This window comes from Peromyscus eremicus, chromosome 10 (assembly GCF_949786415.1).
Source record: "Peromyscus eremicus chromosome 10, PerEre_H2_v1, whole genome shotgun sequence".
NCBI lineage: Eukaryota > Metazoa > Chordata > Mammalia > Rodentia > Cricetidae > Peromyscus > Peromyscus eremicus.
In genome coordinates, this window is record NC_081426.1 from 18,219,554 (window position 1) to 18,242,558 (window position 23,005).

A 23,005-nucleotide genomic window follows, 5' to 3' on the forward strand; every position below is an offset into this window, starting at 1 on the left:
GTACAGTAGAACTGTTGCAACTTGTTGTAATCACTTGAATTCATGATGGTAATTTTTCAAGTGTTGCTTTAAAAAGGAAAGGGGAGTGTGGTTGTTTAGAATTACTCAGGAGATACAGAAAAACATACTAGAATGCATCGTGTGAATTTGCATGACTACATGAGGAGCATTTGCCTTATTTTCTCTTTGTTCCCAGGACATATCGTATAAAGAACTAAGATAATGTACGTTGAGATGAAAGACAAACATTAGTTGCCAGCTCTGTATTGGATATGGAACCCACAAGTCTTAGTGTGGGACATAGAAATATTTTTTTTCTTTTTAATCTAGGCCATATAAATTTAGTGATATCAACTCTTTTTTTTTAATTAAGATATTTTCTATTCATTTTACATACCAACCACAGATCCCCTCCCTTCGCTCCTCCCGCCCCCCAGCTCCCACCCCCTCCTTCCCACCTCCTCCAAGACAAGACCTCCTGTGAGGAGTCAGCAGAGCCTGATACACTCAGTTGAGGCAGGTCCAAGCCCCTCCCCCTGCACCAAGGCTGTGTAAGTTGTCCCATCATAGGCAGTGGGCTCCAAAAAGCCCGTTCACATCCTAGGGATGGATCTTGATCCCACTGCCAGAGGGCCCCTTAAGCAGATCAAGCTACATAATTGTCTTGCCTATGTAGAGGGCCTAGTCCAGTCTCATGGAGGCTCCGCAGCTATTGGTCCACAGTTCATGAGTTCCCACTAGTTTGGTTTGGTTGTCTTTGTACATCTCCCCATCATGATCTTGATGCCCCTTGCTCATAGAATCCCTCTTCTCTCTTTTTGACTGGACTCTTGAAGCTCCGCCTGGTGCATGGCTGCTTCCATCAATTACTGGATGAAGGCTCTGTGATGACAGTTAGGGTATTCACCAATCTGATTACTAGGGTAGACTAGTTCAGGCACCCTCTCTAAGGTAAGGTCATCCTTGTGGATTTCTGGGAACTTCCCTAGCACCCGGGTGAAATCAACTCTTAAGGACTCTTCTTGATGACTAGTGGGAAAAAAAGAATATGATATATGATTTTCCTTTTATTGATCAAAACAAAAACAGAATCCGTTGTAAGTATAGATTCTCCTTGACTGATAGATTTCATCTTGAGGAACATAAGGAAATTTGAAGCATTAGAAGTGGAAATGGGTTTGCTACATCTGACTGGCGTATAAGCTTGTCAACACCATATGGTGTTGAGTATCCGTGGTTCACTTCCTTAGCCTGTGGCTAACTGGAAGCAGTTACTCAGTGTTGCTATGCAACATCACAAGAGAGCCTTGGACCACAGCAGGGACCCCCAACAGTGATTGGGATTCAAAATGCCATTCCAAATGAACATTTGTTATTTTGTACCATACTAGATTTGAGAATTTTTAAGGTGAATCATCATAGATCAGGGATTGTCTACCTTGACGAGATTGATACTTGGGGTTTGATATTTTTCCCCTGATGATTTTCTCAGGACATGTATAAATGAACAAGAAGAGGACTGAGGGTGGTTGTCTAATTTTATACGTCCGTTTTCATCCTGTGCTGTGTACTTTAGTTGACAATTTTACACATGTAAGACATGAGCTTGGAAGGGAAGATAGATAAAAAAAAATTAAAGATCACAGTGTGGGTAAGAAATAGAGAAACAGTTCATTTAATAGTCATTAAAATGATTGTTACACAAGCATGAGGACCTGAGTTTGATTCCTAGGACCAAAAAGAGCAACGATAAAGTCAAGGTGAGGGAGAAATGAATGGCAGTGAGCAGACTCTCCCTGGAGTCTGACTGGGTAGCTTCAGAGGATCAGAGTTCGAAGTGGGGATGGAGTCCAGGAGTAAGGGACATAGGTACCAACTCCAAGGCTTTATCGTGAGAGCAGAGAAGAATCTTAAAGCTTATCACCAACTCATGGGCAGCAAGAATTGCAGGCTATGGAAGTCTGTGTGTTACTTTTCTCATGCCTGTGGTAAAATTCCTGAAAAGGCAATGGAAGAAAGGGAGGGAGGGAGGGAGGGAGGAAAGATGGATGGATTTTAGCTTACAGTTCTAGAGTGTGTAGCCCATTGTGGTGGGGAAGACATGGCAGCGGTAGCCCCAGGTGTCATCTGGTCTCGCATCAGAACTCAGAAAACAGAAATGAATGTTGGTGCTCATCTTGCTATTTTATTATCCAGTCCAGCACCATGGCCCATGGAATGATGTCACCCACACTTAAGGTCGTCTGCCTGCCTCAATTATTTTACTTAACCCAATCTAGAGATTCCTTCTGAGTCATGTCCTGAGGTTTGTCTCCTAGGTGATCTGGATCTTGTCAAGTTTACACTAGCCACCAAATACAGATAGTCCTGCTTGTTCTTCAGTCTGTCCTGTTAAGGCTTGCAGCTGGGCATGGTGCTGCACACCTGTCATCCCAGCACTGAGGAGGCTGAGGCGGGAGGATGCTGAGTTCCAGAATAGCCTAACCAGGAATGGAAACAACAACTCTTGTTCAGCAGCGCTATGAAATTAAGTGCATTGCCTTCTGCATTTGTGCCTCTCCCACCCCGCTCTGTAGTTCTCCACTTGCCTTGAGCTCTTTCTGTGAAATTTGTGTTCTGATAAGTGTTCATTTTTAATGGTTTTTTATTGTTCAAGATCTCATATAAAGCAACACATGAAGGGATTTTCCTCCAGTTTATTGAGCACATGCTGTTAGTAGTTGCTGAGATATAACGTTTAGAGATGTAGGGTGTGACTTGTATTAATGCACAGTAATATCATTGGAGTGTGCACTTGCACACATCGACAGCCCACATCAACACCGAAAGTCCAGGGGCTATGGAAAAGGGATTGACTTTGGAACACAGTACCTGGTTCTAGCCTCGAATCTTTAGATCTAGAGCCTGTGTCTACTGAATCAACTGCAACCCTAGGGTACAACTAGTGGAGAGTGGTCAACTGCTATCTTGCAAACTCCAGCTCTATACACAGAGCTTTCTGATACTCCAGGAGAGAAAGGTGACTTCTCACTAGTGATATTTAACATGTCTCCAAGTAGCAGGATGACTGTCGTGTTCCCTATCAGGTCTCAACAGAGACAAACTCTAAAGTCAACAGAAAGTCACACACAGCTCTGCATACAATCTCCCTGTGTGTTTCTTCTTAATGCACACAGACATCAATCAACCACTGGTACTTGAGTTCTGATACCTTTTAATTTTACCTTCCCTTCCAAGCTCATCTCTTATTTACACAAAAACTTATCTCAAGTCTAACAATGAAGACAGGTCCAAACATTGAGTAGGAATGTCATGAACATGTAGGATCACATTTCCAGCATCATTCTGTGAGGCTGCTGGTCAGAATCCCTATACCAGAATGATTTACTTCTAGTTATTCTTAATGTTTTTGTTTGCTTGTTTAAGGAAGTCACTTTTTGTTATTTCTTTTAAAATTATAATTACTTCATTTCTCCCTTCTCTTTCCTCCCTCCAAGCACTGCTATATACCCCTCCTTCCTTTGTTTCAAGTTCATGGCCCTGTTTTTTTTTCATTAATTGTTGTTATATACATATATGTGTATATGTGTGTGTGCATATATATGAAGTTGTTTTAAGAGTCAGACTACAAACAGTTGCTTTCATTATCACTAGCTTGAATATTTAATCAGCATAATTGCCTGGAGGATGCATGTTTAAAAGACTAATTAAGGGTTTGAAGATGTAGCTCCTTGGTTGGGCCCTTCCTTAGCATGTGCAATGCCCTGGTTAAATCCCAAGCACCACAAAGATAAATAAACAAAATTAATCAAGTGCCCAATTTTTATGGGAATGTTTACGTCAATTATGCATACACATAAGGCCTTGTCACGTTTCCAGGGGATGCCATTGGTTTGGCAGGGGGTCTTCCTTACATAAATCTGCCTGAATCACACATTTCAGATAAGTCAAAGGGATGTTGCCCATGTTAGGAAGCATGACACCCTGAGTGGCCTGTGTTGACCTGTCTTTGTGTGTCCTCTCCAGTGAGCCTGCCCCTGGGGCCTGGCAGCCACTGCAGCATGGGAGGAGTCTCACAGGTGCCACCAGAGGCTGAGGAGACAGCATCTGTGGGCAGCTGTTTTGCATCCGAGGATACAACCGAGGACTCGGGGGTGATGAGCTCCCCCTCAGATGTCATCTCCCTGGACTCACAGCAAGACAGCATGAGATCTAAGGATAAATGGTCCACAGACCAGGAAGACTGCAGCGACCAGGATCTAGCTGGAACTCCAGAACTGGGTCCCCAAAAGAGCCCATCATGGGGGAAAAATGGCTCTGGGAACTCAATTCTAAGGTGAGTCATGGAATAGCTGGAGGTGGAGCCACCTATACCCACCTCCTAGTTTTCAATGAAAGACGTTTTTGTCAGGGTGACCCAAAATAATGATCATTGATACCCCAGTGCCATGTGCCTTCCATGGATGTGTCCCCACCCTAATTTGCAATTTGTTATCTCTAGTCCTGTCTTCATGCTGTGTGTAGACATGAAGATGCTTATAAGCAATGCATTAGAATGTTTGGTGTGCCTTGACACTGGATCCAAAGGCACTATCCTGTGATCTACTTTTCTACTCAACAATGTTAAAAGTCACCCTTGATAACACATAGAGTGACCATTCATGTATTTGTCCTCTTTCATACTAACGGACTCAGGTTATTCCAGGTTTTCAGGGCTGGAAACAATAAGCAAACTACATGTACGTTACTGTGTAATATAGAGAGTTTTCCAGAGGAGAAATTAGGTCATCAGAAAAATTCATCAACTACATGGAATATCAGTGTGTCTGTGGTACCCTGTATTTGCGGTTAGTAGACATCTAAGCTTTGCTGATCCCATGAGTGTCAAATAGCATCTCAAGTGTCCTCAATTTATAGTCTTTGGATAGTAAAGATTGATTATATAATCTGTTTACTAACAATTTGATCTTATGTTTTATGAATTGTTTTTTGTGTACTTTATTATGTTTTTTTAAATTGTATGTCTTGCCATATTTAAATTAGTAACTTCTTCATTGGCTATTTGACCATAAGCAGTTTCTAAGTCTGAAGATTGAATTTAATTTTGTTATTTTAAATTGTACAATAATTTCCTGTGTCATATGATTGAATGTGTCCTGGCCTTCCAAATGTATATAGTCTCTGCATATTTAAGAGACCCCTCCTATTACCTCAAGGACTTAATTGGCTGAAATTCTGTTGCTTTCTTACACCAGGGTGCTCCTCTACCTGTGGTTCCTTTTCAGGCATGTTGTGATAAGAGTCTGGGTTTTTGTTGTTGTTTTGTTTTGTTTTGTTTTGTTTTGTTTTGTTTTACCAGGATCCACTTCCTCCCTGACTTGACAACAAGTTTCAGTAGCTACATCACTCTGGACCACTTTGAACAACACTGGTCCCTGTCACTTTCCTCTATCTGACCTTGTTCACCTTGTCAGCTGGGCGAAGATGATGACTATCTCTGATCTCAAACCCTGGCTGAGACACTAAGTTATCCTCTCAAGAGATGACCTCAGGTCTCTCCTTTCCTGAAATGAAAAACTGTAGGTTGGAGGAGGTTAAAATTTTTGGCAGAAAGTATCTCAGCTGAAAAATCATACATTCTCAGCCCACGGGTATATCATGTATGTATTTCAAAGTACGAAATCCAGAGCGTTGCCAGGTGGATGGTAGGCGATGTCCATAGTGTAAGAAGGGGTTGAAGCTCATGTGCTGCAGCTGGCATGGGGTGAGGTCAACGGCCATCGTTAAGGGAGCAGACAGTGAGGGCAGAGGACTTGCAGGCATCACCTGAAGCTAGCCCTTTTCTGGACATCTAGTTATCACGTGGCAAGGAGGTTACAGACCTTGTGTGGATGGTGTCTGAAGTGTGCCAGACATCCAGATTTGCATTTCACATCTCCCAAATGTAAAATGCTGTTACGTAACTTGAGCATTCACAGCCAGACTAAACAGGTGTGCAGTTCATCGTAGGCAGTCCTCAGGTGTGCCCTTAAGTAAATATATAGGGATACCTTCACTATTCTGTGACTCTTATAGAAGCACTTTTACCCTGATTGCCCATCTGTAAACTTTCAGATGTTGCTACAGCTATTCAGAATAAGAGCATGTACAGATATATCTGGGAAGCCATGATATTCGCCTCTTAGCCTCAGTGGGTTATTAGAAGATCTTAAAGACCTTGCAGACAAGGACACTGGTTTATACAACCCCCTGCAAAAGGCCTCTGGGTGGGACTTAGGATGGTGCTCCCTTAAGCACTGTTTGGAAACTCTGTTTAGTATCTTTTTCCTACCAGGGTTCATACTTAGTGCAGATGCAGATGTCATTCCAAACTCCTTCCTCTACCCAGAATAATTCCAATCCAATAAATAGTTTCTGAACTAATATTAAGATAGCTGTTTGTGTTCCCAAAAGGGTTCATCCTGCATGGGGCATAATGGTAGTATGAGACCAGGCTATATTGTGTCCCTCTCTGTCACCTCTGAATGCTAGACCCTAGAAGGTTAAGGACACCAAACGTTACCCTTTGCCATAACAAGCAAGGTCAGGACTCTAGGATGAGAGTGGATTCCAGGAAGTTGTCATAGATACCCTCAACATGCAGAAAGTATGGGGTCAGTCACTAGGGAGGTAAGAATTATCTATGGCTTTCAACTTTACTAGCATGAGATCTTCTGTTGCCACACCTCCGTTCCTCAGGAAGTCACTAAATACTGTTTGAACATCACGTAAAGACAAATCATGACCCATAAAAGCCCAAAAGGTCCTGCTTTCCTTGGCTTCTCTTTTCTCTTGTCTTTACTTATTGATATCATCTGTATTTGGGAGAATGGATTGCCTGGGTTTGCATGTTACTGTTTCTCCCAAGCACCCATCCAAGAGGACTGTGGGGGTCACCCTCTGCTACTAGCGATCTTTTTTCTACTGTGCAGTCATGTGGTAGAGGTGCTGCTTTGATTTGGCATGGCTGAGGGTAGAGACTTAGCCCATTGCCTCTATAGAGACTGCTTCTTCATTGCTGGCTTGTGTTGATGAGTACCACCCAGTGTTCCTGGAGCCTAGGCTTTAAGTTTAAGGACCTCAGTCGTAAAAACCCTATCTTCTAACATAAATAAAGCAAGTGGGAATGGTTGACCATAAGTCTAGTTTATTGTGTGTGGTACAGTTTGAGAAGGGAGGTGCTTTTCCATCAACTCATTTGATTAGATCCAGTTGCAAATTATTCACTGCCCTGAATTCAAACTGCACCCAAAAAATGGGGCATCATCTTTCCATTGTCTTCCTCTAAACTTGGTACACAAAATCAATTCACAAGAGGAATTCTGGCCGAAAGGTGGACACACACACAGGTGAAATATGCCTGTGGTGGCAGTCCCTTCTTCTGAGTGACACTTTGAGCTTCACCAGTAGCTTTGCCCTAGGAAAATGGTTACAATTCGTGCTGGATGGACTTAGAAGTATCTTACACTTTTCTGTTAGAGAGGACCCAGGCCACCATTCCTTGTTCTTAAAGAATAGCCAGGCAAAAGTGGGCCTTTGGCCTGCACATTCCCTTCTGCCTTCTATTTCTTCCTCAGTAAAATTGAGATATGTAGCATTTCCTCTTAGGATAGTGACTAGCATGTTGTTAGCCTTCAAAAGTGGTGCCTGATACTATTATTGTTGCTGTTGCTATCATTTACAGTTCATGGAGGAATAAGAGAAACAGGATTCTTTGGATAATCTTTATGATCATTTCCAGCTCTGCTTGTCTGCCTCCTCTTCAAACTAGAACATCTTTTTTTTTTTTCAGTAGAAATAATAGTGAGAGAAGGGAGAAGCAGAGGGGAGGTTGTCTCTCCCACCCCAAGAAGACTAAGAGCTAACAATGTTGCTGAACAGTGGATCCCCAGAACCATCTGGCTGTCAGCAGGCACTTCGTCTGTCTACACATCAGCATCATGAAACTCTGAGTTCTAAGGTTCCTGTGGGGAGCTTCAGTTAGGCAAAAATGCTGTAAAATGTGAATCAGAGAGATGACTGTGTGGCTTGGGGTTTTTCTTAACTGTGTCCCCACATGCAGTCACATGGAGAGCCTCCCAAAGTAGAAAATACAGTATCCCTTCGGCATTTCAAAAGATGGTAATGTAAGAGCCAGAGGATGGGGAGGATGCCGTGAAACACCATCTGCGGTACGTGGCATGGCCACTGGACCCATGAACTCACAGCGGCTGCAGGTACTTAACAAAAGACCTGCACAAAATGGGGCCTGTCCACCATCCATCATGCTGAGAGGAGGGGCCATGAGGCCTCACCCCTCTCACATTATCAGGAGTTGTTGACAAGTGACAGTTGCTGGGGAGAAAGGGAAGTCACTTTTCTCAGTGCTGTAGCTACTGGTAGGTTGCTCACAGTCTAATAAACAAGCATCCATCCATATTCATACTAACTAACCTCGTTCAGCTCGGTGGATCACGAATGATGGTAAAAGCAAGACACGTGAGAGCGGAGGTGACTTCTTGGGAAGAAGGGTTCAGCAGAACTGTGAAGAGGATGAGAGGAGGGATGGGGTGAAAATGGTCAGAACATGTCATTACATGTATGGAATTTTCAGAGGATTTTTTTAAATAGTGTATATGTGTGAAGAGAAGTGTAGTTTCTGCGGTGAAGAGGGTTCCCCTCTCCCACCCTCATCCATTGCCCCACTCTCTACCTGGAAACTTTCCAAGGACCTTCCTAGCCCCAGCTTGTTGGTAAATGGTAGGATGGTAGCAGTGAGGTTCATAATTACAGTTTGAGAGAAATTCTTCCCCCACTTGCAGAGCATGTGTTCCCAAGTAGCCTTGCATGTGGACGGAGACTGGAAAAGAACTTGGGCCCTAGATTCTACATCATCCAGCCTCTGGATCCCTAAACTAGAACTCCAGCAACTGTGGCCACAAAAGTTTCAGAAGTCATTCATGTAGCTCAGGCCATAATACCTGGAGTCCAGAAACCATGTGACCACAGGAGCATTTATAAACAACACCATGACCATGTAGAACCCTGAGTATTCGTGACCATCAGCACAGTAGCTACAGGAACAGTGAAAAGCATGTTATATGTTGTACAGTCCTTCTAAGGAGTATCAGAACACACAGGAATGTGGGAAACGTTGAGGACAGTACTCATTTGGTAGAGTGCTTGCCTTGTATACATAAGGCCCTGATGTGATCTCCAATACTATAGAAAAATATTGAGTGCTGGACTCTACTATAGCCACTAGTCATATTAGCTGCTAAGTACTTGCCACATGGCTGTCCAAGTTGAAATAATTTGTATGTCTAAAATATTCATCAATTCTAGTGCACCGTGTACAAATGTTTTAATCACATGTGTACATAAAGCTAAAATTAAAGCAATTAAAATTGCATTCACTTCTCTCCTTTAAAATAGGATTGCAAGAAGATGTAAAATTACACATATGACCCCCCTACCCCATGTATTAAACACTAGTGTCACAGTCTGAAGCCTTATCACCGGGAGAATGCTTACAGCTGCAGTGAGCATGTGCAGCAGTCATCCAGTTTCCCAGGCTACCTACTCTCAGGCTGCCCTTATCATTTTGCAGTAGCAGGGTTGCTTTGGTCTCCATAAACAAATTACACTACTCTCTGAAAACATCATGATTTTCCTCGTAGACGTTGTTCACAATCGCATACATCTCTTGGAGAAACTCAGCCAAATCAAAAAGAAGCATAACAATGCACTGCGAATATCTTATGATTTGAGATGAGTCAGAATCATGCTGTTCACCTTTTCTTTTCTAAAAGCAAATGGAAAGAAAAATCTCACCAAGCTCCCATTTGTCCTGGCACTGAATAGACAGGACAATTCCCTATTCTCATCTGCCTGGAGCTACAAAAACAAGTGCTGAGGCCAAGCTGGGCCAAAGCTGCCACAGCTGGATAAGAGGCATACCCTCTAGCTCCACTCTGAGCTCCCAAAGGGAAGGCATATGAGGCAGATGAGCCTCCTAGACAGATGGGTTTGGAAGTCCCCGGTGCTCTTTGCTTGTCCCTCATACCTTATGCAGCAATAGCATGAACATTATCGCATTCTCCACAGTCATCACCTCCAGTTCTGTGTGAGAAAATAGCTCTGGCTGTGTTTATTCAACATGTGCAGGCTGATAGCAAAATGCCCACTCAATGTTTGTCTGCTTTCAGTTTTCTTGGTCTTCAGCCACAATAAACTGCCAATAAGAACTCTATCTAAAGATTTGGTCATTGTCGGGGGAGGGGGAGCCTGGGAAAGAAACATCCGTGCTTCGTGTCAGCAGATGCATTGCTCTCTGCCCACTATGCATTCAGTGCTGCATGCCTTGTGCTTTCCTGTAAGCCCAGGAAGCTACTCTTCAGGCCCCATGATTGAGTCCAGGTAAGTTCCAAAGAGGAATGGCAGTCTCATGCTTCAGTGTAACCCTCTGCAACAATGGAGAATGGCTATGGAGGAAAAGCAAATGCCACTAGATCTCTAACCCCAGAAATCTTAGACAGGAAAACAAAATTGGTCAATTGGACATTGGCATTGATCTTGACTAGATAACCCTTCATGCAAAAGCTCAGGCTCAGAAAATAGCAATCCTTGAGGTACATCAAAAGTAGGGCAAGCTGAAGAAGCAGTGAAAGGGACCCATTGCTACCTTGCTCAGAGAGTGAAGGGACTTGGCAGCTTTGTAAGAAACCTAAGCCAAGGGCCTGGCAATGGTTAGACTTTCCTGCATTCCGTAAGTCACCCAGGTTGGCTACTGCTGGCATATGTCTACTCGTCCCCAAATAACTATGACCCTAAGGGCACAAATCACATCCAAGTGCCAGGGAGCAAGGCCAGGACCATGGGAGAATAGAGGTGTGCTGGCAGGGTCTAAGACTGGGTGCCAGCATCAGTGGGTGGAGAGGGAAGTCTGTAAGTCTATATGAGGCAGGAAGAGGAAAGGGACTGGTCAGGGGAAAGAAGACCTGGGAGAAGGAGTAGCTTTAGTAGTATGGAACCTCGGACTTGAGCACGACAGTTGGTCTGGATGCAGGGAAGAAACTAGCTAAGAAAGCCAATACACCTAGAACTGAGCTACTAATAGCTAGAGCAGTTGAGACTTCTCCTGGGTGGTAGGAGTTTGGTGAAGGACTGAGGCTGCTCCGAACTGACTGTAGTCTTCTCCCTGATGGATGGCCAGTGAGATCTTGGGACCAGTAGGCTCCTGTAGGAAAGACGGCCTTGCCATACCATTCATGTGAAAAACATTTAAACTCTTTTACAACAAAAAAGAATCGTTAACTGAAAACAGTCTGAAAACAGTTTAAATTTTGCACATTAAAATAGGCTCATCAGTCTTGGGAAATAGGTCAGTAAAGAGCTTGTCATATGATCATGAAGAACTGAGTCCAATCTCCAGAACCTACATTTAAAAAAAAAAAAAAAGCCCAGTATGATGGCATGTGTTTTTATTTCTGGCACAATGGAGGCAGAGCCAGGAGGATCCCCATAGCTCACTGACCAGACAGTCTAGCCTACATGGGGAACTCTAGAGCGAGGCCATCTCCAAAACTTCCACATTCATGCACATAAAAGCACCCAAATACGTAAGCATGCACTTTAAACAATTACTTGATCACACAAGGCACTGGTGGTAAACAGCCCCTGCAAATCCTCCTTTTCAGTACGGCACACTGCGGCTCATTCCTAGCCCACCCTTGTCCACAGGCGTTTGTGGTGTTTGTCGTCACAGTTACCCTATATATAGTTCTGTGTCTTGGTTTGTTGTTTTTTTTTCTCATGCATTGTGCTAGAAGCAGCATTAGGCCGTGTTTCTCCATAGGCTCTCTGATTGTCATGGTTACTGATTGGACTGTATTTCTCCACAGGCTCTCTGATGTCAGAATTACTGATTTTATTGCCCTTTACAGTGGAGACAGCTCTCCTTGCAGCTGAATATTTTAGATTGCTTCACAGAGTACAATGAATACTGTTGCATTTATATTTTCTCCTCCAGTTGAATTGCTTCCTTACAAAGATAAAGTGTTGTTTGTTGATATGTGATTCCATATTGTGTTCCATTTAAAATCAGCAGCAGGTATGCGTGTCTTATATTCATTGCGGTTTCGTTAGTTCAAAGTGGTTTCCTTTCTTTCCTAGTTTAACGTTTAGAATAAATTGGTGGAATTTAGTTTTAATTCTTACTGATAATCTTCTTTTCAATGTCTCCTGGGTGATAGAACCATACATTCTTTGAAGACAAATATCTTAATGTAAAAGAATATATATGTGAATATATGTATACATATACATATATTTTTAGTATATATTCTTTGGCTGGACTTTAAGCATCCTAAACCACAAGTATAAATCTAAAAACTGATTTGTTTTATATGTCAAATACCATTTTGCCTGGAAATTTCCATATTTTCCTCTGCCATGTATTCTAGTAAATATTTGAATTTATTTTTTTCCATCACATTCCCTGGGAGAGAAACAGCTTTAGTAGACTGCATTGAAACAATTAAAGGCCAAAAGCAAAGCAGTGGGAAGGACAGTTGGGCACCTCTTGTGGTCCTGAGTAATTGGTCTGCATGCACACACATCTCCAACCAGCCCCTTTTGTCTAGCCTGTCAGAGGACATTAGCGGAGACTGATCCTGAAGCTACTTCCTGGCTCCCAAATGGACATAGTCACGAAGAAAGAAAGACTCATTTATTAGAATAAAAATTTTGCTGCGTAAGTGAGGATTGTACAAGGCACATTTCATGCATCATTATCTGGGCCTGATTAGCAATGATGGAAATTGGTCCTCAATTTTAACAATCAGCGGAAAGGAACCTTCAGCTCTCACTGAAGACGGACAATTGCCCTAGACATGTCTGTGTTTTCTGCACAATAGGAAAACAGAGGCAAAGGCCCTCGCAGAGGCAGCTTTCAAATTGGTTTGGCAGCATTTGTCTCACATATGCCATTGTCCCCGTGACGCAAATAAATTATGACCTCCCTCTCCTGAGCAGCAGGATGACATATCTTAGGATGCCCTGTGCCACAGCAGGCCACATTGTCTCTCTTGACCCTAGACGTGGCTGGGCCACCTGATCAATGCAGCCTACCCTTACTCGAGCTTTGGAGCAGGTGCACCTGGCTTTGAATGCTATGTGACCTTGCACATGCCAGTTGGTCTCTCTCTACAGTTTCCTATCTGCACAACGACAATGACGACACCACTTACCTTGTAAATCATTTGTGAGGGTTGTAATAAGGTGATTTATACAACTAATCTCCTTTTGGGGTCCAGCAGGCCAAAGCTGCCTCTCTAGCACAGAGGCATGCCATCTTCTGGAGCCTCCCTCTGAAAGACCTCCAGGAAGGAAGCCACAGGGAAAGCCAAGAATGGGAGCTTTTCTACTATTCCAGTGGGCTAAATGTTTTCTGTCTCTCTTGTCACGGTCTTTATGGTTACAATAAAAAGAATCCAAAGGTAGTTCGCCGCCGTGTGGGACACAATCAGGTTTCCCAAGCCCCCATAACTCGCATCTTCTGCCCCGTGCAGGAACTAAGATGCAATAATGTGATGGAAAAGAAACACATCAGACAGTATGAAAGCCCCTTATTGTAGAGAAACGAGTTGTTCCTCCCTTTCCAAACCTTGCAGATGATTCACTGCAGAGAGGCAGCACAGGGGGGAGGCAAAATCGAAGGACTTCTGAATGCTCCCCATACGTGCTCTGCTCTTAGATTCTCTCTGACAGCATAGGAAGTTCGAAAGTGTCCTGTGCCAGAGCCTGAAGCCTACATGACTGCAGCCTGAGGGACACTGATGTTCACGGACAGATGTTCATGATGCAGATGTTCAGGAACAGGCTGACAGTTTAGAGTCTAGCAGAGAGACACGGCCCTGGCATCATGACAAACAGCTGGTCATCAGGTGCCTCACTTCTTAGAATGCCAGGCGCAATGCAACTCAGATATGTACACGAGACCTACCAGCATGTTTACCTGTCTGGTGTAGCAGAATGAAGACATGGGGACCTCATTCCATCTACATGGAGTTCGGGTGTTGATAACATTTTGGGGCTAATATGAACATAACACTCCAAACATATCTGGTACTACATGTGTAACGTACACGCTTTATATAGTATACACACATCACCCATGCAAATCTGTGTAGTTCCAAGGACAGCAGTGGTCTAGTGAATGTAGGACTACTTAGCCTTGAATATGAACTGAACTTTCTGGAAAAGAGGACTAAATTATAGTCAGTACTAGGAAAATAAGCACTCTTCTTTTCTCTTTGGTCTTCCTTAGAAACGAGAAAGTCACCATGCCTCCAAATGATGATGAAGACCTATTCATTACTGGACACTTCCATCAAACCCTGGCAGAACTTGATGGAGACCTGGAAGGTAACAGCCACAAGCCTCCTACTTTGATAGCATCCTGTATGACCTTACAGGAAGGCACTTTTTCTGAGTACTTTGGTATGACTCCACAAGAAAGAAGTCTTGGGATTGCAGCTTGTTTTGGATGTGTTTTGCCTGTATGTAAGGGCTAAACTCCTCTCTCAGGTGAGGGCTGTTCTTGATGGACTGCTTTTTGTCAGGGCTCCAAGCAATATTAAGAAAGCATCTCAGTAGTTGTTAAAGTATGTGACAAGCAATACTGCTTTAGAGTGTTAAGTATCAGTCTACACACATTAAAGATAGAAACATCCAGAATACCAAAATGAGGTAGGGAAGCCCTAGATGGCACAAAGAGAAGCAGCTGTCTATTAAAACTTATAACTCCTCCTTGCTTGGTTGTGCAAAATACACAATCTTTTGTCCATGATAAACACCCTTACCATGGAATGCCCCATGGCATTGCTGTTCTTTTAACATGTTTCTTGGAAAATAGCACTATAAGGTCAAGGCAGGTACAAATAATTTCAGTAAGTAAGCAGGAACTCCTTTAGACAAAGAAAGCTGCACTATTTTCTTCGTGGCACACATCAGAAATAAACTAGAAAAACACAACAAGGATAAAACAGACATTAAAACTGACCCTGTCTTTGTCTAATTCAGTTTTCCGTGTCTCCTCATTGGTATTCGGTTGACACAGCTGGGAATCTGAACCAGCCATATAGTCTCCCACACACTGTGACCACATGACCCACTCCATCATTTAGTGCTTTGAAGAATCAGTGTAATTCTGAAGACACCAAAACTTACTTATTCTCTCTTTAAGAAATTAAAGCTAGAACAAATCATTCTCCATATCTTGCTGTGCTCCTAGTAGACACGAGAAATAGGAAGGGTAAAATCCCAGTTCACTTGAGGACATTTTCCAGAATTTCAGATGTAGGAATCTGTTTTATAATTGGACGACTTGGCAAAATGTGGTGACTAAACATCTCACCCTGAAACATCATGGGTCTGCAAATGGCTCCCTTGCTGTATGGTGAAAGTTGCACTTCTGGCTCCAGACAGATGTAGATTATAAATCAAGATAACACTTAACATGTATGCTTTACAAAACACAGTAGGAATCCCTGGGGAAATCAAAGGATTGGCCATGCTTGCAGTAACTCACTGGAAATACTACAAAGGGTACCAATTGGTAACTTGTGTTTATCTTTTGCTGCAGGAATGGAAGAAAATTATGAAACAGATACCAGCTCTCTAACCAGCTCCATAAATGGTGTGTCTAACCACAGTCTGCAAGAAGCCATAATCCCTGATAATGGCATGGATGACATCCCAATTACATTTATTGGGGAGGTTTCTGATGAGCCTGTTGACTCAGGACTGTTCCCCAGTAGAAGCAACAGTGCGGCTACTTTTAACACAGAGGGCGTTGCCAGCCAAAGATCTCACCTGTCCCCACTTCAGACTGAGCATAGCCAGCCCTATGTAAGGACAAATAGAAAAGAGCCTGACCCCTCCCCTCCTGCCCCAGATATCAGAAAGAGAAATCAGTCATCAACCTTAGCCAGTACTTCTGAAGATGAGAATCTGGTTGAAAGAGATCCCAGAGGTACTTCATTTGTTTCAAAGCTTTTTATAGATGACCTAAAAGCGAAGGATAAAGGCAAGGGGCATGGATCTACTCACAGCCAGAAGACACAGGCAGGTCCCGGAGTAAATTCACTGCCAGTGAATCAAAAAGATGGTGAGGAGGAAAACCCCATCTCAGCACTACCACCATGGTCTCAGCATGGCCAGGCCTCAGGGGGAAGCTATGGACTCAAGTATGGCCTCACTACATATAAAATTGTCCCTCCCAAATCAGAGATGAAGTATTATGACAGGGATGTGTCCCTCTCCACTGGTGCCATTAAGATTGATGAACTAGGGAATCTGGTGAGTCCACACATGAATGGGAGCAGGACCATATCCCGGTCATCAGCTGTTGTCGAAACAGATGCACAACCTATTGGAAAAGTCAAAGAGTTCTGGAGGCGTAACTCAATGGAAAAATACCTGAATGGGCCAGCGGAGTGTACAGCCAAAAGCGCTCCCTCCACCACCACCACCGCTACCACACTAGCAAAACCACAGCAGGAAAATGGACTGAAGGCAACCTTCACAACGCCCACTCCCCAGCAACAGCCTGCCCCACAGGAATATGGGGCCCACCTGGAGGAAGAGAGAAGCCGGCCACGTTCAGCAGTCTCTTGTCATGTGAAAGTGCCAGCAGCTAACCCCGCAGAAGTCACATTCCTCAAGCCTCAGAGAAGAACATCCAGCCAGTACGTGGCCTCTGCTATTGCCAAGAAGATGGGGCCTCCAAGAGTCCATGCTGATGTGGTGAGACCACATAAGAAGACTGCTGAAAGGGGTCATGAAGAAGCAAAGCTGGTTAGACCACCTCCCACTGGGAAAGACGATGCAGCTCCCAACCAATGCTCAGAGGCACGGCAGCATGAGCCTGATACAAACCAGGGCTCTGTCTGCCTTTCCAGCAACCCTGGTGTGCATGTGCCAGCAGGAGACCATCCCAGGGTAGGGGTCAGCAGCCCGTATGGGAAGCCAGCTACTCAAGACTGTCCTGCTGCCGTCCACAGAAACTCCAATTTCCTCCCAGTCAGATCTTCCCAGAGGGATCGTGTTTCTGTGGGACCAAGCTGTGGTTTCAATGAAAAGCAAACTACAAGTAACCAAAAGACAAGCTCAACATCTAACCCCACACGGGCACCGGACAGGACGCACCCGCACCCGCCCCCTCCACTCTTGGCAGAGGCCCGTGACTCTGGGAGGATACTGATGAATGGTTCTGCACGGGCCTCAGGAAATTGTGAGCCTCCTCACTGTCCAAAAGAGTCTAGCCCTACTAGCTACATCATCTTACAGACAGAGGAAAAGCCTAGTCCGTTAACTACAGATGTTCAAGACACAGATGATGCTCTACCATCCAGCATTTTTGGGCCAAAGAAAAAATTCAAGCCTGTTGTTCAAAGGCCAGTTCCAAAAGACACATCTCTGCATAGTGCCCTAATGGAAGCTATCCACTCATCAGGAGGGAGGGACAAGCTCCGCAAGGTGAATGTGGTGGGCATCGGGGTTGGGTGCAGGGAGCACAGTGAATGTGGTGGGCATCAGGGGTTGGGTGCAGGGAGCATGGTGAATGTGGTGGGCATCGTGGTTGGGTGCAGTGGTGGGCATCGGGGTTGGGTGCAGGGAGCACCTGGGCAGGCCTTTCATCCCTGTTGTAGATCTTGAGAATGGGACTGGAGGAAAGACTGCAAAGACAGAGCTGCTAGTTTGCAGGTTTCATTTTAACTATGTTCTGTCTCCTGCTTTCAAAGCATTTAAATAAAAGCACTAGAGAGGCCAATGGGCTTTATCTTGTCAGGCTCCAGCAGTGCAAGGGAAAAGATGTCAAATCAATAAATATCCATCCTCTGGGCCAGAGTAATAGGGAGGCCAGGGTGTGCGACTATACTCTGGTCTGGAAGCACTCTTGTCAGCTTTGTATTATCATAACCAAGTACCTGAAAAACTTAGAAAAAGGAAAGGTTTGTCTTGGCTCACAGTTTGGAGGTTTTAGTTCATGGTCAGTTAGCTTATTGCTTTTGAGCCTGTGGCAAAGCAACAGAGTATGGTGAGATCAAATGCTCACCTCATAACCAGGGAGGCGAAAGAGACAAGTATCCCACCATCCCCTTCAAGGACCTTCTTCCAGTGACCTTGGACCTCCTACCAGGTACCACCTCCTAAAGTCTCCACCAGCTTCCAGTGGTAACAGGCTGAGGACTGTGCCTTTCATGAGCTCCTGGAGAACATCTTGACACTCGGAGAGAGTAAGACTCAGGCAGGGTCTTTCCGATTGATCAACACAGCTACACATTCTGAGAATGGCATGGCAGTCTGGATTCATTGTTGTGTGACCATCGTGAGGTGTCGCACAAGCCTACATGGCAACAGGCCAGCACTCAACAGGGACTTCTCGTTACATCAATTGTAATCATCAGGAGATGAAAAGGATGCTACTGATCTAATAGCAGGCCTCATCATTTTGGAAGTAGATAAAGGAGTAAAACCATATCCTAAAGGTCATTGTCCATGCCAAAATAACCATAGAACCTATAGTATAGTGAATGCATAATACAGTCACACGGTCACCTGTGTCATAATCCAGGGTTATAGCTATATATAACTGTGTGCCATACCCATGCATGTCTACCAGTACAGTGCATAGGCTTGCCTATACTAGCATCACCCCAAAAACCTGCAAAAGTCATTGCAGTAGGACAATAGTATGGCTACAGTGTCCCTGAGAGACAGGAATATTTCAGCTCTTTTCAGTCTGGGTAGTCTGTTGTCATCAGTGTGGTATACTGTTGACTGAAACATTATGTGATGGTATTGCCATTCTACAGTTAAAAAAAAAACACAAGAATTTTGTGATCCTTCTCCATATCAGCTCATTTAATACATCAAAATGTTATTACTAAACCAGTGCTAATAATGAGTTATTTTCTGTGTTTTTTCAGTTGAAACATGGTAGGGTGAGTCTAAATGCTCTGGCCCAGTGTCACCCACTAACATTCCCATCCAGGTTTACAAGCTTTCAGTAGATTTACAAGATTTACAACATTGCCAGTTAGGGAAAGCTGGGAGAATAGCAAGAATAGTCTCATAGTGAAAGCCAACATTTGATGCAACCCCAAATCTATAGCTTTTGATTCCCAGATAGCTGTCATGGTAGCTCATAGAAAGTTGAAGATCTCCTAAGCTGAAAAAGCCTCAATGCACTGAACTCTGCACGTGCTCAGAACATTTACATCAGCCTACATTTGGGCATCATAGTCTAGCTCAAAGCCTGCTCTACAAATGTGATGAATGGTTATGTAAAGTTTTTGAATGTGATGAAACTAGACAATCAAATGGTTATGCGATACTGTGGCTAAGTTGAAAGCGTTTCTGGGACCTTCTGAGTGCACCTTTAGGCAGACAGAGTGAATGGAATGTATGCTATAGGCCTCCACTGATTTGGAGTAAGCCTTTCCTTATTGTCAGAGTGGAATATGTTGACCTTGTTAATATTCTAGACTGCAGAACACACCTCAGAAGGAAGGCCAAAGAAACCATCCTACACGGAGACAGAGAGCGAGCGATCCGCCCTTCTGGCAGCCATTCGGGGCCATAGCGGGACTCTCAGCCTGAGGAAGGTAAGGGAAAGGGTCTCCCTGTATATATAACAGGTTCAGAAACTTGCCTGTCCTTCTCCCCAGCAACCTAGGCCAGGACCACCAAGTTTCCATCACTCTGACTAGATGGCAGTCACCGTCAGAGCTGCAGACTCTGCTCGCTCAGCACATTGTCTCCCGAATCCAGGCAGCGGTCAAAGCTGCTGCTCGTAGAAAGTGAGAGACCACTGGCATCCTCCTGCCTTTTCTGCAAGCCTGCCCTGTACACTAACACTTTCCAAATTCTCTCACACACTCATCATGATCTCGGGCTAGGAAAACCAGGCCACTGCCTACCCTCACAGAATGAGGCTGCTGTGTGAAGCTATCCCTGAACATGCACAACTACCGGCAAAGTATTAATTGAGTTTAGGGGCTAGACAGCGCACCCATAGCTGTCATACATGGGATTTAAGAAATGATGTGACGTGGACATTTCCCCTGTGGTCTTAGTGACTATCAACCCTCAGCCCTCGTTGTTCAAGTTTGTATGTCTGGCTTCTGTTTCTCACATGTGAAGGAAAGTTGAGTGACTAGAGAGTACTCCTGCCATACTTGGTTCCCATGGGCCATGCTTTGGAAGAGCACAGGGATATGTGTATAAGTCATCAGCAGACAGATGTTGGTTTCTTGTGATTCATCATTAAGGAGCTGTTTGAGGTTCGCTGTGAGATGGGTAGCTGTGTGCTGTATTCTTGGAAAGGACCTTTACACAAATGGTAACTGAGTCTGGCAGGCTGCTGCAACAAAGCACCATAGACTGGCTGGCTTAGAAACAACGCAGGTGTATTTCCTACAGTTCTGGAAGCTAGAAGTCAAAGATCATGGCAGCTGCAGAGTTGATGATTCATTTGGTTGTCTGTCTAGTTCAGTGTATCTTCACACCAAGGCTTCACGTGACAGAAGGTTCACGGGACTCTCTGGGGTCTCTTTTACAGGGTACTGATTCTGTTCATGGTAGTTCCATATTTATGATCTCATCACCCCTGAAAGTGTCAACCCAATCACCATGGGGTGTCGCAGATGAGATGGGGTCCATGAGCACTCACTCTAGTAATCACTTAACTGTCTCGTTAGGTGTCATCCCTTGCCTCTGAGGAGCTCCAGAACTTCCGAGATGCTGCGCTCTTAGCCCCAGGTTTGGACAAAGCTCAGCAAGAAGATCATGGCCTTCCACCCCCACCTGTCCTGCCACCACCACCCCCTACAGCCCCCCAGGCTCCGTCAGCCCCCATAACGGCTTCTAGGTTCAGCACAGGCACCCTCAGCAACACGGTGGATGCCAGGCAAGCCTTGATGGACGCCATCCGCTCGGGCACAGGAGCTGCAAGGCTGAGAAAGGTGAGCGTTGGTAGGGGTAACAGAACTGGAGGCAAAGCTGACTGTGTAGCCCCGCTTCTGGAGGGCACCACCGAGGGCTGGGCAAAGAAGAGCGGACTCAGGAGAAAGCCAGCTCTACATACCACCTGCTGCCCGTGTGGCAATATTTAAGCCAAACCCTCTTCTGTCCCCCTCCTAACCCCAAATCAGCGCTAGTGCAGGGACAGGCTGAGTGAGAATCCACAGTGTGCTCGCTGGAACTCCTTCTGGGAATGCAGCACCCTTAGTCTGTGATGCCATCAGCTGTCTTCCCCTACCTACCTTCGTCTGCCAGCATAAAGCGTAGCTCTTAGTGAATTCAAAGTCTCCCAACAGAGCGTACACTTTTTTCTCCCCCTCCCCCGCCCGCCCAGGTCTCTTTGTACAGTATAATGCAGGCCTTCTTATCTACTTCCCACCTAGACACTGTAGAAAACTCAGGCTCCTGAAGCAGTTAAAAACTCCACCTGGCTTCTGAGCTCTGTTTCAGCTCCAGACCGTCCTATGAATTCACTGACTTCTGTGGTTGCACATGCCTCCTGGATATGGAACGTTATGCTAATAACAGGAAAGCCTAGGGTGTTTTAGATTTTCTAAGAGATCATTTCTGCATCCGAAATTGTGCTGTCCCTGAAGAGGTTGGTAGAAAGTTAATCTTTACTTCGTATGTTAAACATACAAGGCTAGAGAATCCAAGTCCCTTGGCTTAGTCAGACATGGACTGGACTTAGCACAAAGGGTACTTGTTGCCCAGGCCGTATCCTCTAAGGAAAGCAGGTTACCCATGAAGCCAAGGCTGGGTCCCTTTCATATAAGGCTGCTCTTGCCATGAATAAGACAGACAGATCTCCTTGTTTCCCCGATTAGAAGCCTAATGAGTCAGAAGAAAGGAAAGGTCCCTAGGACATGTGGCTGAGAAAATCTGTCTTTCCCTCCATGGGCACCCATAGGCTACTAGCTCTTTTGCTGTGTCAGAGCCTCATGGGCCCCCCGAGTGACAATTTTCTAAGCTCCCTCAGGCATCCATTAGGTTCAGATCCCTGGTTAGCCCCACCTCCCTGGGCTTGTCCTGTTTTGAGGGCAATGGCTCTGCAGGTGTGACTCCAGATAAGAAGTGACATTTCCTATCAAGGATGTAAGCCATCTCCATTGGAGGCAACGCCTGCTACAGGTCCCTATCCCCCAGCACTGGAGCATGACAAGCTTCAAGCAAATCCTCAGGAAGGGCATGGGAGCTTTATTTGGGCCCTTCTGTTTTCCCATGTCTATGGACCTGGTGTATTTCTGAACTTGTGTCATGAATGGTTGAGATGGACTCATGGAAGTCAGATGAAGATGACTAAGTACAGCTCTGAGGCCCCTCTGGACCCCAGACAGCCATTTCCCAGAGCCTGAGTACCAGAGCCAGTAGCTCTGAACCTCTTTGGAGAAGTCCTAAGTAATTTAGTGAAGACCATCATCAGACTTTGTTTCTGAGCTCCTAAAATCATGTTTTTAAGCAAAAAAAAAAAAGTCTATAGGCAACATCTGAATCCTGAATCAGACTTTTCAGACTTTAGAATCCATATGTCAGCTGAGTTCAACTGTCTACAAAGGGACTTTGCTGTAAGATTTGGGGTAATTATATGTCTTGTTCACTGCTCTGATATATTCTGAAAAACGCTGAGTATAACCTATTGGAGGCTTCTCTTCCAACCATTTCAGTGAGCTAGTCAACCATGGTTTAAAAATATTAAGTGGAAATTTCCAGGAATTAACAATTGATGAATTATAAATTACTTTCATTATAGCAAATGGGCATTAGTATTATAGTTGTTAATGTCTCCCTGTGCCTAATATGTAATATAAACTTTTCATACTCATAGATGTGTGGGTCTAGTTGAAAGCATAGTCCACAGGCTCTGGTACACTCCACAGTTCTAAGTACCCATGGGGGC

The 23,005-nt window shown here is 44.5% G+C and overlaps 1 protein-coding gene across 1 annotated transcript in view; it reads left to right on the forward strand.

Moving 5' to 3' along the window:
- Positions 1-23,005, forward strand: part of Cobl (cordon-bleu WH2 repeat protein) — a 233,115-nt gene that overhangs the window by 196,569 nt on the left and 13,541 nt on the right. Inside the window, exons 10-14 of the mRNA XM_059275430.1 lie at positions 4,027-4,336; positions 14,348-14,445; positions 15,665-17,559; positions 19,572-19,691; positions 20,787-21,050. Of these exons, the coding sequence (XP_059131413.1) occupies positions 4,027-4,336; positions 14,348-14,445; positions 15,665-17,559; positions 19,572-19,691; positions 20,787-21,050 (2,687 nt within the window). The remainder of the gene's footprint in view (positions 1-4,026; positions 4,337-14,347; positions 14,446-15,664; positions 17,560-19,571; positions 19,692-20,786; positions 21,051-23,005) is intronic.